Below are 17,592 nucleotides of genomic sequence, written 5' to 3' on the forward strand. Positions count from 1 at the left end.
CTGCCCCTGATCTCCACGAAACATTGCAGAGGCGTGTCAGCCAGGACAGCCCTACCACATCCAGAGCCTTCAGGAACTCAGGGCAGACCTCATGCACACCTGGGAATATCTTCCAGTCTATATTTATATTTAACCTATGATTACTGTTGACTAGTAACAGAATAAGTAAGTGACCAGTAGTAATATCGTTGTTTTGTTTTGGGGTTTCTTTTTCAGATTGAGTGGCTGTAACCTTTCCGAGAGAAGCTGTGAAGCTCTGTCCTCAGTTCTCAGATCCCAGTCCTCTAATGTGAGAGAGCTGAACCTGAACAATAATAACCTGCAAGATTCAGGAGTGAAGTTTCTGTCTCTTGGAGTGGAGATTCCACATTGTAAACTGGAATCTCTCAGGTCAGATCAAGTCTTTTTTTTTTTTTCAACAAGCAACAACAATAAACAGTAATAATTGTTGCTAATTAAATGTGCTAATTAAATTGACTTCTTCCACAAAATGCTACCTTTGAATTTTCAACAATTGCAGTGTTTGTGTTTTCTAACTCAGGTGTCTTAGCTGAAGAACTACGGGGTGATTTAAAGAAATCCCCTGTCAGTAATGGAGTAAAAGTCACTTTTTAATATTATATCTGTAAGAATTCCAGCCAGTATTGCTATTAGAAATACTGGCTAATCTCAGATCTTGTCTCATGAATATACTTTATCACCAGGTGTTTTTTTTGTCTTCTTGTTTATGTTTGTTTGTTTTTCCTTAGACTTAGAGGTTGTAACCTTTCAGAACGAAGTTGTGAAGCTTTGTCCCCAGTTCTCATATCCGACTGCTACAGTCTCAAAGAACTGGACCTGAGTGACAACAATCTGCAGGACACAGGTGTGAAGCTTCTGTCGCTTGCAGCAAAGAGTCCACACTGTAAACTACAGACTCTAAGGTCAGATCAAGTGTTTTTTTCTCTCTTAAAAAAGTAAAAAGATATAACCAATAAGAACTGCCAATAGTTAAGTGAACATCACCCACATGTTGTTTTGTCTTTGAATTCTTATATTTTAGTATAAATTACAGTAAACTACTACATTTGTCATGTTGTGAGGTCTAGGTATGAGCCACCAATGTACACTCAGAAGGTGATTTGCACAAAGAAATATTAGTTTTTTTTTAGGTTGGATAAACAATCTAAGAAAATCTAAGATCAGTCAAAATCTAAAACATTAAACTCTAGCCCATCTATCCATAGGGAAAATAGCAAAAGTCTAACATACTGTAGAAAGGGTAGAGCTAAAAAAACAAAGTAAGATATTCAACAGTGGTGAACACATGAGTCTAAAAAGACAGCTGAAACCAAGGATAAATACTAAATGCAAGACACGGGAAATGAAGTAATTGAGCTGTAGCGGTCTGGAAAACTCTATAAAGTCATTTTTAAAGCTGTGCGACTCCTGCGAACCACAGTGAGAACCATTATCCACAAATGGGAAAAACATGGAAAAGTTCACCACTGTTCCATGCAATGACTCATCCAAGAGGTCACAAAGGACCCCAGAATAACATCCAAAGAACTACAGGCCTCACTTGCCTCAGTTAATGCCCATGTTCATGACTCCACCATAAGAAACAGACTGGGCAAAAATGGCTTACATGGCAGAGTTCCAAGCTGCAAACCATAAAGGAACATAAAAGCTTGTCTCCGTTATGCCAGCATGCAGTTTGATGATCCCCAATACTGTGAAAATACTCTGTGGACTGATGAGACAAAAGTTGAACTTTTTGGACAGTGTGTATTCCATTACATCTGGTGTAAAAGTAACACAGCATTTCATAAAAGAAACATCACACCAGCAGTTAAATAGGGTGGTGGTAGTGTGATGATCTGAGGCTGCTTTGCTGCCACAGGACCTGGAAGACTTGCTGTGGTAAATGGAACCATGAATTCTGCTGTGTACCAAAACATCTTGAAGGAGAAGGTCCAGCCATCTGTTAGTGATCTCTTGCTGAAGCGCTTTTGAGTTCTGTAACAGGACAATAATCCAAAACGCAGCAACTCCGCCTTTAAATGGCTTAAGAAAAACAAAATGAAGACTTTGGAGTGACCTAGTCCAAGTCCTGACCTGAATCTGTTTGAGATGCTGTGGCATGACCTTAAAAAGGTAGTTCATGTTTGGAAGCCTACCAATATTGTTTAATTAAAACAATTGAGGAAAGATGAGTGGGCCACAGTTCCTCCACAGTGCTGTTAAGGACTCATTGCCAGTTTTTGCAAATGTTTGATTGCATTTGTTGCTGCTAAGGGTGGTAAAACCTGCATTTAGAAACTGCTTTTTGTGTTTACTTATGTCATCTTTTTCTAATATTTAAATTTGTTTGACGATCTGAAACATTTAAGTACAAATGTACAAAAAATCTCTAATCTTTGGATTTCTTTAGGTCCTGTTTTATTTTAGTGCTCTTTTGTCTCCTGTGTCTTGCATTTAGTCATTACCCTCCAGCTTTACATTAAAGGAAACGACAAGGACTGCAAAAGCATTCATGACACCACTTTATATCTTTATTTTTATGATATAAACCATAGTACAAGACAGAGTGGCAGGTTCTGTACAATCTTGCATTGTGTGTGCTTTGCACAGGTTATCACTTCCGATGATGCAAAACGATTGGTATTACCTGGAACATGCTTTTTACACAGTTGAAGTTTGTTATTATGCTTCTTTGTTGGGTTTTAATTCCTCAGATGACTCCTTTCAACAATGTCCTTTTCTTTTAAAGCCATAGAATATATACATTGGCATGTCGTCTTAGGTAACGCCGCTTGACATATCCATTTTTGAATTTGTCTTTTGTCTTGCTCATAGTCCTAACATGCTGGTCCGTATAGCTACAGTAGCTAAAAAATGTTGATATCTGCTGCCCACTGCTACTCCTGCTTGTTTTTCAACCCTAATATGATATTGCTCTAGCACTATTCAAACCACATGATTCATTTGCTGCTGGGCTCTTCTAAATGTGACAGTTTTTGTTTTAGTCTGTCAAAACATTGATGGAATGAGTTCTATGAATGGTAAAGCTTTAAGGTCTCCAGTCGGTCGTAAAATAGAATAAATATTGCCAAAACTAACTAACAAAAGTAACTCTTCAATGAAGCATAAAAACTCTTGAACTCTAGTGTTTTTTGTTTTCTTAAAAATTTCGAGTGCAGCTGTTGTGGTATTAAAAAGATGGAATTTAACTGAATTATTGTTTATAATTTTTTTAGAGTGAGTCATGGTAATCTCACAGAGAGAAGTTGTGAAGCTCTGTCCTCTGTTCTCAACTGCCAGTCCTCTAGTCTGAGAGTGTTGAACCTGAGTAACAACAACCTGCAGGATTCAGGCGTAAAGCTTCTGTCTGCTGGACTGAAGAGTCCACACTGTAAACTAGAAGTTCTTGTGTGAGTTGAAGTGGTAATGTGTTTATATGTTTACATAAATATTTATGTCCTATATTTAATATTTTAATGTTTTACACATTAAACATTTTTTTTGATGAGTTTAAGACAATGGTGAGCTCTATTTCTAAATTTATATTTAATTAAATATTGCAAAATCTAGTAGCTCCCTTAGTAAGCATGATTTAGCTTTAACACCTGTGTTATTTGTCTTCCTAATTTTTCAGACTGAGTGACTGTGACCTCTCAGAAAGAAGTTGTGAAGATCTGTCCACACTTTTCAGTTTGGACTCATCTAGTCTGACTGAGCTGGACATGAGTAGCAATAACTTTCAAGATACAGGAGTGAAGCATCTCTGTATTGCACTGCACAGTCCACACTGTACACTCAAAATTCTCAGGTCAGACGAACTGATATTGCTTATTTATTTATTTTTGTTTTTGTGTTTCTATCAATTGAAAAAAAAAATACATTACAAAATATTGCTAAGTTGATTTCATTCACACTTTGTTTTATATTTGTATTTTAAGCATTTGAATTTAATTTTTGATTTGTTTAACATAAAATAGAGGATTCAGTCAGTAATTAAACAAGATTACTTATTTACAAATCTAGATTAAGGAGCTGTAATCTCTCAGAGAGAAGCTGTGAAGATTTTTCCTCAGTTTTTAGCTCCCGGTCCTCTAGTCTGAGAGAGGTAGATCTCAGTAACAACAACCTACAGGATTCAGGAGTGAAGCTTCTTTCTGTTGGCGTGAAGAGTTCAAATGAGATGAAAACTCTCAGGTAAGATAAAGTGATATACTTTTGATAAAATTACAAAAATATATTTTAACTATTTTAGTTAATTTTATAAACTATACGAATGCTATTATTGTTTCTCTGTATTTCTTTCTAAGTCAAAGTAAACGGCACCATTTCTGACTTATTTAACACAAGGGACTGCTTTTGTTATTTCCAAATCAAGTAATCTCTCACTTAGGTAGGAATACTCATTAACACCAGTATTTCTTTTTCCTTTCTTCTTCCTAATAAAATTTAGACTAAGTGGCTGTAAACTCTCTGAGATAAGCTGTGAAGCTCTGTCCTCAGTTCTCACCTCCCAGCCCTCTAGTCTGAGAGAGCTGGACCTAAGTGACAATGACCTGCGGGATTCAGGAGTTAAGCTGCTGTCTTCCGGAGTGGAGAGTACACTCTGTAAACTGGAAATTCTCACGTAAGGATTTAACTTTTCAATAAAGATAATTTATTGCATGAATAAATGGTCATTTAGATTATAACTCATTTAGAATTGAATCTGTAAATATGTATTGGCACGTTACCATTTCTCTAAATCTTCCAAATTCTACCCATTTAAAACATATTAATGCTAGTGGCTAGTATCATACGTTAATAATAACTGGTCCACAAAGTCTAGTGTGCACCAAATCTACTGCTGCACACTGAACTTGGCAGTGAAACTCTGCAGTAATGACTTGGAATTTGTCTGTGAGTTCAGTTATAGGGGGAAATGCTTATGCAGTTCTAGGATACCCAAAACTTGGCACTGAAGCTGTGACAACTGTCAAGAGAGGTTGGACTGAAAGAGATTAAGTCCGTCACTTCACATTACAGCTAAACAATGGTGCAAGGTCTCAAAATCCAGCCTTTTGTTTTTAAAATGTTAGAGTTTGATTAGTGAACTTGTTCCAATATCTGACTTGTGACTGATTCAGTTTGTATGTGTGTGCCTCTGTACTGGGATTCTTAAATAAGCAGAAATATAAGCATGGCACACAGCCAAGAGCTTGTCTGCCTTGTCTATAGTGCTTGGACAGAGTGACTAAATATACATTTATAGAACATTTTATCTAACCATTACATACTTAATAAAATAAACTATCCTGAAGTATATTGTGATTGGTGAGCTAAGAGTCTCTAGAGGAAAAATTGAGAGAAAATATTCCTATGTTTTTGAATTAAACATGGATGTATGATGATGATAGCTGGATAACAGGTGATTACGCCAGAGTAGCAAACACTACCCAAAATCTTTGGACCCAAAAATTGTTTAGTTTTTTTCTGTTCATCTTTGCTAGATTATAAATTCAGGAAAATTTGTCACAAGTGAGTCACTGTGGTTGTGTTGGTTATTCTGTCACAAACAACATGCTGATCCCACAAGTGTTCAACAGGGTTGAGGTCTGGAGTGCAGCCAAGCTATTCCATCCCCCCCACTCAGAAATTCTGAAAGTAGTCTCTAGAGAGACTACCTCCTTGTTTTTCCAGTGACTGCGAGGCCCCTCAACACAAGTCACATTACCTCTACCAAATGCAATTACTCTATCAGAGCACCAATCAGGATAGTGTTCCCCATAGCTTCTTCACAGTTTATCCTATGATCAAATTGGCTTAGGAAAAATCTGAACTTCTTACTCAGTAGCACTAATCTGGTGCCAATCAGGCATCTGAATGTCAGCACCTAGTGTACCAGAAGCTCAAAACAAGAGTGAAAAGGAGAATAAGCATTTTGGAACTGGCAGAAATGATTTGAGAAGTTTGGTTTGTTTGGTTGGTTGTTTTTTTTGTTTTTGTTTTTTAAATTATGGGCAGCACTGTGGCACGGTGGTTAGCACTGTTGCCGCACAGCAAGAAGGTCCTGAGTTCAATTCCACCATCAGGCCGGGGTCTTTCTGTGTGGAGTTTGCATGTTCTCCCCGTGTTAAGTTTAATTGGTTAATCCAAATTGCCCATAGGTGTGAATGCGAGAGTGAATGTGAGTGCGAATGGTTGTCTGTCCCTGTGTGTTAACCCTGAGACAGACTGGCGACCTGTCCTGTGTGTACCCCGCCTCTCGCCCTATGGCAGCTGGGATAGGCTCCAGCATCCCCCGTGACCATAAAAAGGATAAGCTGAAGCGAATGGATGGATGGATTATGGGCACAACCGACTCTGATGCTCAATCCAAAGAAGTATTCTCCTTAGCACTATTTAGTGATTCAAAACTCCCTAGATCCACCAGCAGAGAACATTTCGACGCTGTCCTGAAAAGTAGAACAGTCAAAGTTTATCACATTCACATCTGCCTCTGATCATCCAACACCCACCGTGTCTGCAGCTTCACCTCCTCGGCTCTCCTGGTCAGGCCTGAAACCTGTCCAATTAAACTCTGGATTCTCTTTATTTGCTCTGCTTAATTCTCCACACTCTGGAATCTCTGTTCAATTCAGTTACTATTCCCATGCTGCTCTAAACCAGTTGGATTGCTATTTTGTGTGTCTGCAGACTGTCAGGATGTCTGATCACAGATCAGGGCTGTGATTCTCTGGCTTCAGCTCTGGAGTCCAACCCCTCCCATCTTAGAGAGCTGGACCTGAGCTACAATCATCCAGGAGACCCGGGAATGAAGCTGTTCTTGGCTGGACTGAAGGATCCAGGCTGGAGACTGGACACTCTCAGGTATGGAGAGAATGGCTGATAGAGGAGGAAGAGCTGAGCCCTCTACTACAAAGCGAGGGCAATATAAATGAATTTTCTTTTACTGACCTGGTTACATTCACATTAACATCAGAAATGGGGACAAGCAGTCTCACGAAGCTAGTTATCAAACTGATAAGTAAGCCTATTAGTGTACTAGTGTACCTATAAGTGTACTAGTAGCAGAGCAAAGATTTTACAAAAGATTAAAAATATATATAAACACTATGGGAAACTTGGAAGAAGTTGAACATAGACTGCAAAGGCCCTTTCACATAGAAGGTGGTGGTATACTCTGTGCTGACAGCTAACTAGAACACAGGACACAACATTTGTGCTGCGCTGGCCACTCTGTTGTGCTTGTACATAATGTTTTTGTTTTGTTTTGTTTTCTGTTTTTTGTTTTTCTTTGGGGGGGGGGTTACGATACTGACAGACTATATGCGCCTGCTCCTTGTCATTTCAAAATTTTTCTCTCTGACTTTGTATCCTCTACGAGAGTTTGTGTTGTATTATGTTCACAGCTTATGTTTTTCGTTTTCTATTATAGAAATCTTTTTTTTTAAATTACTAGTTAAAGAAACTAACAAATAACCACGACAACAACAACAACAAATAAAAAGACAGTCTGGGCCATAAGCTACCAGAACTACGGGAACTACACATTTATTTCTTACAATTTAATTCCAAAGAGTCATGCTGACAGATCTTTCTTTGTTACAGCAGCTTTATCTTTAACATGCAGAAAAAGAGTTAAATATTTGACTTCTCTACACTGACAGAAAGGGGAGTTTCAGTGGTTTAGCCTGCTTAAGATCAAAGTGGGCTGTATGTGGCCCACAGTGTAAAATGAGTTTGATAACCCTGGTCTAGATTAACGGATGAATAGAATACATTTTCTGGGATTTCCTTTTCTGCATGAGTGATGATGCATTAAGACATATTTATATGGAACTGAGACTGGTATGAAACAAGATTTTACCTCTTTATACATACAACTATACTGTACCTATGTTATTGATTTAATTTCATAATGTTTTTCAGTGCTTTTTAACCCTTTAGTACCTACCATAGAACCAAGTCCGCCAGAGCTTACTTTATATTTTTACATGCTGTAGTGCCATTTGTGGGAGCATTTCAAGTTGCTATACATCATTACAACTGTTATAGCCCAAATTATAATAATATGTATGCATTAAGTCCATAGTAACTACATAAATTGCAAAAAAGTGCAATAAATTACAAAAAAATTGAAAATCGTTTTTGGGTTTTTTAACATATATTTCTACTTAGAGAAATTTAAGAGGTTTATCCCTCAAAACTTTAAAAACAAAAAAGTTGCAAAAAATAGTTGACGACAACCGGAAATTTATTTTGAGTGTCTTCAAAATTTTATTTTTGAGATAAACCAATTTTATATACTGCAGAAAAAACGAAAATAAATATTATAATGCAAATTTGCAAAGAAAACCGCATGTGCATCAAAATAAACTATTTAAAGCTGTGCAATTTGAGTTCTAAGCATCCCAGAAACAATTCAGAAAAGCATGAAGTCAAACGTGATTTTTAAAAACACCAGTATAGGCTTGTAAGGCCTATATGTAAAAAAAAAAACTACAATCCCGCGAAAATGACATCACTTCCGGTTTCGAAGCGGTAATGGCGGACATAAGATAGTTCGCACTGACGTATATTCCAACATAGGAAGTATTACGAACAGCTGATTTTATCTGCAAAGCATATTTCTGGAATATTACGTTTTTGTTCCTGCAAGTGGTTTTTATGCAAGTTTTGCAAAGCTATATGTGGAAGGAAACCGTGACCTAGGACAGGCTGATGGCATAAGTTTTAAGTACAACTCCTCTGGTTTCATATGCAGAAAAAATTATTGCACAAGCTTACGTGGTTCCAGTTCTACAGGGATTTAAAAATAGTTACGCAAAACGGAGCGTGCCTGCTCCGACCGGCTTTAAAGGGTTAAATTCAACATCTATCTTACCATCTCACTCAGCAAAAAAAAGGAACCATTTAAATATGACAGAAATACTAATTTTATTTATATAAAATTGTATTTAAAATATACAAATATGTTCCCATATTGCCCAGCTTGAAGTGTATTTGTGAAAATGTTGGACTGTTCCTTTATCAGTGTCTAACAGTATGTGTATGAAAAGCCAGTAATGTCCATGTGTGCCTGCTGAAAGAGACTGTGCTGGTCTGACCCCCATCCTCCTTTCAGGATGGAGCCTAATGGAGTCCGATGGTTGACACCAGGTCTGAGGAAGTGTAAGTGTGTTTTTAATGTGATTCATGAAAACAAAGCAGCACACATTCAACCATCTTCAAACTGTCACATCACTCATTCACATCTCTGATGTCAGGAGTCATCATCAAAGTGTCAATCAATGAACAGATGATGGATCAATAACTGCCGCTGGATTGTGTTTGTTCTCTCCATCAGATTCCTGTCAACTCACAATTGACACAAACACGGTGAACAGAGAACTCAAACTGTCTGACGACAACAGGAAGGTGACACGTGCGGAGGAGTATCAGTCATATCCTGATCATCCAGACAGATTTGATTGGTATCAGCTACTGTGTAGAAATGGTCTGACTGGTCGCTGTTACTGGGAGGTCGAGTGGAGAGGAAAAGTTGATATATCAGTGAGTTACAAAAGAATCAGAAGGAAAGGAGAGCTACTAGATATTAATTACTGTTTGTTTGGGTGTAATGATCAGTCCTGGAGTCTGGAATGCTCTGCTGGTGGTCCTCATTGTGTCTGGCACAATAACAAGCAAATTCTTATTCCCATCTCCTCCTCATCCTCTGTCTCTAACAGAGTAGCAGTGTATGTGGACTGTCCTGCTGGCACTCTGTCCTTCTACAGTGTCTCCTCTGACACTCTGATCCACCTCCACACCTTCAACACCACATTCACTGAACCTCTTTATCCTGGGTTTCGATTAGGGTACAGCTACACTGGTTACCTCTTTTCTGGTTCGTCAGTGTCCCTGTGCTGAGTTGAGTGTAAAGAGTGTCCTCCTGTTAGAGAAACAGTGTGACTGTTGAACAGATAGTTCAGTCTGTTCATGTCTGTCTCTTTCACTCAGAAACACGTTTTCAGATTCATGAATTCAATCAGTTGATGTTTTAAACTGTTCTAAATGATTACTTGTAAACTTCTTCCTCTTCAGTCCTTTAAAGATTGAAGCTAACATTATTCCAGGATCCACATGTTGTTTTTCTGTCTTTTTCCACTCAAAGCTTCACAGTGAATATCAGTATGTTGTGTTTCACTGAAGCTCAGTTCACAACCCTGCATTTTCAACAAGTCTAAGCTCACTATCATGTAATGATTTTTCTTGATTATACTAGGTATGGGTTAATTGGCTTTAAGACATGCTGCTTTATTCAATTTATACACATATCAACGTTTTAACTGAAAGTAGGTCTGAGAGGGTTGATTTTCTGCATGTCAAAGTTGCCCATCAGTTTTGGTCAAGTTACTTGAAAAATGTAATTAGTTACTAATTACTTGTCCAAGAAAGAGAAACAGTCTGACTGTTGACTGTTGAACTGACTGTTGACTGTTAATCACAGAAGAAATTTGCTTAACATTTAAATCTATTTTCTGCATATTCCAGCATATAAAATAAAATAATGTTTTGTTTTTACACTCACTGCTTCAAATAGATGTAAGTAAAACACAGCAAAAAATAAATAAAATCAAAGATTCAGCTGCACTAAGTCCTGTTGCTCTTAAATCTATTTTCACATGTTTAGCAGGAGTGGGGCTGGTGGAGGGCTGGTGGGCCCGGTGCTGCAGCAGTCATTTCAGTGGGGGGATCCAGGGGTTTCTCTGTGAATTTCATATTCCTGTAGCAGCGTGCTAGCGTGCTTGCTCAGATTTGAAGTTAAATTTTTTGCTGTAGAAAAAACAGTGTACAGCAGATGCTAATGTGGAAGCCACCCGTAGGTAATTGTGTTATGAGACTTTGAGATATTTGTAGGCATGTGAAAGCCGAAGGTGTGGTTTAGAAATAAAAATAAAAGACCAACAACGTCTGGAGGACGTCTGTCAGGTGTGCACCTGTAAAGAGTCGATTCACTCTAATCAGCCCAAGGTGGACTCTTGGTTGTTTGTTAGTCCAGAAGGCTGCTGCAAGGCTCTTCACTAAGACACGAAAAAGAGAGCAGATTACACCAGTGTTACGTTCATTACACTGGCTTCCAGTACATTTTAGAATTCATTTTAAAAACTTGGTACTGACTTTTAAAGCTTTGGATTGTGATGCCACTGCCTACATTTCTGATCTTCTAGAACCCCACGCTCCCTCTTGCAGCCTGAGATCATCTAATCAAAGGCTGTTGGTAGTTCCATGAACTCGTTTTAAGACCAGAGGACATAGATCTTTTAGAGCGGCGGCCCCCAGGTTGTGGAATGCTCTCCCTCCATCATTACGTTGCCTGGATTGTATTTATTCTTTTAAAAAGCAGCTTAAGACTCATTTTAGTTAGATTGGCTTTTAATTAGATTTGTGCTGTATGTTTAATTATTAATGTATTTTATGCATTTCTGTTTTTATATTACTGTGAAGCACTTTGTGGTTTTTATCCTGTGAAAAGTGCTATATAAATAAATTGATTTGATTTGATCTTTAGAAAGTGACTGCTGTTTGAATGGTCATGTCGCATTAAATCTGTCTTCTACATCACTTACACAAGACAGACGCCAATTATCAGCACCGGAGAAGTGCCCGATAAGACATCGCGAACGCTTCCTGGCCATCGAGTGAAACTGTTTGGAAGACAACGTTGGAGAAACATGAACATTTTATTTGTACTGTATAATCTGCAGATTCTGACAGAAATCTGCAACTATCCTTTGAAGCACCACTCCTCTCTAAATCAGCAAATAAGGATAATTATTAGGCCATATGTAAATAACAAAATAACTTTATAACTTAAAGCAAAATTGGGAAACGTAAAGTCCGAAACAAGTCTTTATATTAACGGCCATCAGTCAAACAATACTGTTTGGTCTGGGTCTAAACAGAGCGCGTTGTGTGTGACGTCTTCTTTTGCACATGCGGCCGCTTTGAGGGTTCACACTAGAGCACGTTTGCTGTCACATTTTATTTGTAGTGTGAACAAGCAGACAAAAAAAAAATCAGATTTGACAGAAAAATCTGTATTGAGCATTAAGACCTGCAGTGTAAATGTAGCCTTAGTGGCTTGATTCTACTCGTGACATGCAAAATTTCTGATTAAATGACTTGTATAAATACAAAAAATAACAGGGAAAACTTGGAATCAGGGTTTGAAATGCCTTTGTGTAACCTGCTCTAACTCTTATATTTGTACATAATACATTATCATGGGGTCACAAGACAGCAAATTACGGGGGGGGTGAAGAACAAAAGAAAGAACTCTAAAGAGTTCTCTTTCACACAATCGCAATCACTCAGACAGATGCACATAGAAGTGGCCACATGCCTATGTACTCATGCAGACTGCTGTTTATGTACATGTATTATTGTCTTGTTTCTATTTCTAATGATAGTTCATTTTTGACAAGGGATGCCAGGAGTGAACAAATGTTAAGTAAAGCACGAAAAAAAATGTATGCAAATTAATACAATTTTATATGTTGAAATCCTCTTTGTGGATAAAGTCATGGAATCATTTTGTCAGAGATCAAACTTGTAAACGGGTCAAAATTTGACCAGAACACAACATGAGGGTGAAAATGAATCAAAATGTTTGACACAATACAAACACATTTGACAGAGTGAATACTTCATGCGTGAAGAAGTGGATATCCAAGAGTACTCATGGTATAAAATATTAAAAACATTGAGCATCATGAAGTGTTTTTAAATCTGATTTTTTTTTCTCTAATTATTCAAGGTCATGCTCCAAGAAACAGTTTTAACAAACTGAGTTTCTAAATGAAATAATGTTATCTCAATTGGAGTTTTTGAAAAAGCTCTTATTTTGGAGGGAGCTGACATTTAATAATCACATATGAGTGTGGACACAGTATCTGAGCAGTGATAGGAATACATTTACAGAGCTATAAATTCCTCAAATGATTCAGCAGCAGCAGAAATGTTCAGCTTGAACAACCCTGCTTGTTTTACCAGTCTATCAATAATTCTGATCAACACGTTTTGGAGAAATTCCCGTAAAAACCAGGGAAGAAAAATGTTGAGTCTGTTAAAGACAGTGAGCTGTGTTTTTGTAGTAAAGGGTCCAGTGCGTTCTCAGTGCTGCTGTTTATTTCTAAGGTGATGGCTGTTACATCCCCTGGCTAGCCTAGGGGATAGGAGGGACTAACATAAAGTTAAAATAGTGAATGAGGAGTCAAGATGGCAGTTTTTAAAGGTGTATTTCTTGCTAGTTTTAAAGCTCAGAATTAAGCATTCTGGCACTCTGGTAGCTGACATCAGAGTTTGGGCCCATCTTCATCTAAACCCAGCCTCAGTCCTGAAGAAGAGCTTAACAAGAGAGATTCTGGAGATGAAATTTGTTCTGATGAAGATGCAGCAGACTTATCTGCAGGGCCACAGAGAGAATCAGTTCTAGAATTAAAAGATTTGAGCATATTGAGATGGCACAAGCGTAATCTATGCTTCCTGTCTGGTGTTTTAATCACATAGTCAGTGTCATTTACCCTCTTATCCACCAGGTATGGTCCACAGAAACGGGCAAACAATGCTAGCAGTTGGCAGAAGAATAAAATCTTTGTCACCTGGATTGAAAGATCGAGGAACAGCTTTCTTATTTCTTAACTCTTCATTTTCTCCTGAGCAGAGGAGAGGGCTTCTGCTGCTGCCAATCAGGCCTTATGGAAGCGCTCGCTGAAATGTGAAACATAATCCAGAACATTAGTTTCACTACATTGTCTGTTGACAGGAACTGTTCTTTAAGCAACTTCAAAGGTCCCCAAACACAATGACCAAACACTAGTTCATTTGAGCTGAACCCAAATGATTCTTGCTTAGCTTCACGAATAGCAAACACCACCAGTGGTACTCCGTCACCCCACTCTTTTCCAGTATCTAAGTAGTATTTCTGCAACATTGCCTTGAATGTCTGGTGCCAGCGCTTTAATTCTCCTTGAGATTCAGGATGGTATGTACTTGACACAACATGCTTAATCCCAAGAGTCTGCATGACCTGTTTGAAAAGTTTAGACAGAAAGTTGGTTCCTTGGTCTGTCTGAACTACTTTTGGCAAACCAAAAGTGGTGAAAAACTTTTTAACACTTTAATCACCAGAGGTGCAGATATTCTTCTGAGTGGAACAGCTTCTAGAAAACAAATCGAAGTGCACATTGCAGTCAGCAAAATCCGATTACCATTTTTTGTCTTGAGCAATGGACCAACACAGTCCACAACGACATGCTCAAAAGGCTCACCAAGTGCTGCTATAGGATGGAGAGGGGCTTTAGGAACAATCTGGTTTGGCTTCCCTGCAATCTGACATGCTTTACAAGTATGACAAAACTTCACCACATCAGCCTTTAATGGCCAAAAGAAATGGTTGAGTATCTTATGGTACACTTTTGTAACTCCCAAATGACCGGACAGGGGGTGCTCATGTGCAAGGGACACTACATAGTGACAATAGCCAAGAGCCATAACAATCAAAGTAGTCATCAGTCACAGTCATCAGATCACTGTCCTTCTACATCTGATTGAAATCTTGGGTGTGCAGTCCATTTGCGCATCCTCCAAAAAAAATAAGCCTTATCTCATGTTTCAGAAAGAGAAGCAAAGCATTGATTCAATGAGGGATCAGCTTTCTGAGCTGCAATAAGGCTTTCACGTGTGACTGGCAAGTCCAACAGAGAGATGGAGATCCTTCCACTTCTCAGTAGTATCCTTTGAGTTGCCTTTAAGTTCAGTCAGGGTTTGCAAGTCATCTGCAGCCAAAGTCTGAGCCAACAAGGAATCTGCCAGATCAATCTCTGCAGCTCTACGCTGTGTTTGAGCCCTGGTGAGAACACAAGTAGGAAGTGCCACCCCAGTTTTCCATATTACAGTGTTGTTTATTACAATGAGATAGCATTAACAGTTTGAGCGTAGTTACAGTCAACAGTGAATAGAAATGCTAAAACTGAATATATTGCATAGTGTCCCCCCCCCCCTCCACCATTAACAAATGGCTCAGCCCATTGCAGGACCAGCTTTTTTCTTGTTTTCAGTAGCAAGCGATGTTTATGATTGTGCCAGAGCACACTTTCAACAACACCATGGGAAATTTGCTTTTTACACAGGTGGTTGGATGTTACACTCTGGAAATGGAAGGAAGGTGAGTGTTATTAACCCTCTGTGGTCCACGGACATGCTGCACCTCCAAATCACATGACTGATGTAAGATGACATAGAAATAAGCTGTAGCCACGCCAAGTCTCTATTTCAGCCCACATTTAAAGTTTGGACTTCAAAGCTTTTAAATTTTAATTCCAGGCCAGTAAATCCAGAGTTATGATATATAAGCCACACTTTTTTCTAAGTACTGTCGTCACGTTTGTGTGTGTGTTTTAAGCATTTTCTAAGGAAAGCGCGAAAACAGTAAAGAAAGGAAAAAAGCCACGTTTCCTATCGGTGGAAAAAGGTACCATGTCGACCAATTACTGTTGTGTAGTTGTTTTGTTTTGTGTGTCAGTGAGGGCACTAATGAATGTCACAGAGGCACATTTGCAACATAAACACTGTCACTAAGTAGAAAACCAGCGGAGTGATACACCTCCTGTTGTCAGGCCTGCAGGTTTATCCCTGTGCTGTTCTCATCTGTCTTTTGGTGTACAAGCTTTTTTTTTTTTTTTTACTGGCACACATCATTTGTTGGGCATCTTATTGTGACACCTGCTTGTTCTCTCATTTTAGTTTTAGTAATATTTTTTAATTCTTATACAAATGAAAAAAATACAACAGGAGTATTGGCTGCATTTTTAGATAAATAGTTGTTGTTTACAAAATGTACATTTTATATTTGCATTTCAAGTTATAAAAATTTACTCAACATGTCCGTGTTTTTTTTACAGTAATAAAATTCAACTAGGATTTTAAGTTCTTTGTGTGATTTCAGATCAGTAATACTAATGCAGTATGTCAGTGAAAAACAACTAAATTCAGTTGAGCTGAAAAGATACCAAACAAGGCAAGGGGAAAAAAACTAAATGAAACAATTTGAGGGTGAAATACAAACGTGAACTCAAAAGGAATCAAAAATGTCCGGTTGTATTTCAGACCTCAGTGGTCAGAACTCCAACAAATCATGAAAAATTAGGTTTCAATTTTTGTTTATGACAGTGCAGATTTCTAACATTTTGTGTAATTTAAGCTGTAACAATGTGATTGTTTTCTAACAAAAAACAGTCTGAAACTTAAGTTAGACTTGTGTTTGTAAATAAAGTGCCCCATGTTGTGTAGCTTTCTGGATTTTATAGTTATTGGGCTACATATTTATTTATTATACAGGCTATACAGTACATAAGATCAAAACTCACATGTTCTATGTAACTAAAGTATGTAATTATGTGGGCTACAGACAATAATTAAGTTATAGACTATATTTATATGAAAACGTGTATACTTACTGCATTTGAATTATTTTAACCATATGTAACCACCTGCATATGTGTTTGAAAAAAAAAGGCTTTGATTTTGCCACCCCATTTGATTTCTCTGCCACCCTCATGCCACCTTAAGAAAATTTCTCTAGATCCGCCCCTGCCTCTGTGTTCTCTCTCCCCCTCCAGTCTGCGTCTCTGTTTACTACCTGTTTTACTTTGATAGTCTCTCGTAAGTGTAGCTCATGTTGTGTTTGCGCCTGCCCTGTCTCGTTATGATTATTGGTGTCAGCTGTGTTCCCCGTGTGCTCCCACGTCCCTTGTTATCTTTCTGTGTATTTATGTCGGCGTCTCCCTCAGTTCTGTGCCCCGTCCTCCCTCATGGTTGTGTACCTCTCCGTGTTTCCCAGAGTTGATTATTATTAGGATTTTTTCCAGTTTAGTTTTTGTACCGCCTTCTCTCAGCCAATAAATCTGTATTTTGAGTTTACGTCTTCACATCTGTGAGTTTGCATTTGGGTCCTCTCCTGCCTGCACACAGCCAATTTATGACAGAGGAGGTGTGAAGATACACACAGAGAGAAGGTGGAGACCAAACTCCAGCTGAATGACATCAGAGATGTGTGGAGAGAGATGGAGCTCATCACTGGCCTCCATCAGAGACTTCAGCAGGAGGAGGAGGAGGAGGGCAGCCTGGACGGAGACGATGAGCTGATGAGCAGGTTTAACACTGAACCATCACAGCACCAACCTTACACCTCATCAGCCATCCAACAACCTTCCTGAAGTTTCACATCACTGAGCCTTTGTTATAAATGTTAGATCTGTGTTCAGTTTTTTTAAACTCACTGCCTGATTATAACACACGTGGGTCAGTACTTCACCCATAGACTCACCCATAAACTTTAATGTTTATGGGTGAGTCTCTTTGTGGAGCAACATTTCATGTCCACATATTTTACTTACCCTCACTTTTTCAACAAAATAATTAAATCACGTGTTTAAGTGTTTGCCATTATTTAAACATAAAATAATGCATTTCAAATATATATATATTTTATTTTACACATGGGGACAAACGCTTAATTTTCATTGTGTGTCATTGTGTCCCACAGTGCCGTAATCAACCCCCTCCAGA

At 38.3% G+C, this 17,592-nt stretch overlaps 1 protein-coding gene across 1 annotated transcript in view; it reads left to right on the forward strand.

Moving 5' to 3' along the window:
• LOC146521017 (NACHT, LRR and PYD domains-containing protein 3-like) overlaps positions 1 to 17,592 on the forward strand; it is a 55,290-nt gene that overhangs the window by 22,419 nt on the left and 15,279 nt on the right. Inside the window, exons 12-20 of the mRNA XM_085154228.1 lie at positions 217 to 390; positions 750 to 923; positions 3,240 to 3,413; positions 3,638 to 3,811; positions 4,027 to 4,197; positions 4,454 to 4,627; positions 6,676 to 6,849; positions 9,107 to 9,153; positions 9,329 to 17,176. Coding sequence (XP_085010354.1) covers positions 217 to 390; positions 750 to 923; positions 3,240 to 3,413; positions 3,638 to 3,811; positions 4,027 to 4,197; positions 4,454 to 4,627; positions 6,676 to 6,849; positions 9,107 to 9,153; positions 9,329 to 9,891 — 1,825 coding nt within the window. The 3' untranslated portion in view covers positions 9,892 to 17,176. The remainder of the gene's footprint in view (positions 1 to 216; positions 391 to 749; positions 924 to 3,239; positions 3,414 to 3,637; positions 3,812 to 4,026; positions 4,198 to 4,453; positions 4,628 to 6,675; positions 6,850 to 9,106; positions 9,154 to 9,328; positions 17,177 to 17,592) is intronic.

The sequence above is a fragment of the Neolamprologus multifasciatus genome, chromosome 3 (assembly GCF_963576455.1).
Source record: "Neolamprologus multifasciatus chromosome 3, fNeoMul1.2, whole genome shotgun sequence".
Lineage (NCBI taxonomy): Eukaryota > Metazoa > Chordata > Actinopteri > Cichliformes > Cichlidae > Neolamprologus > Neolamprologus multifasciatus.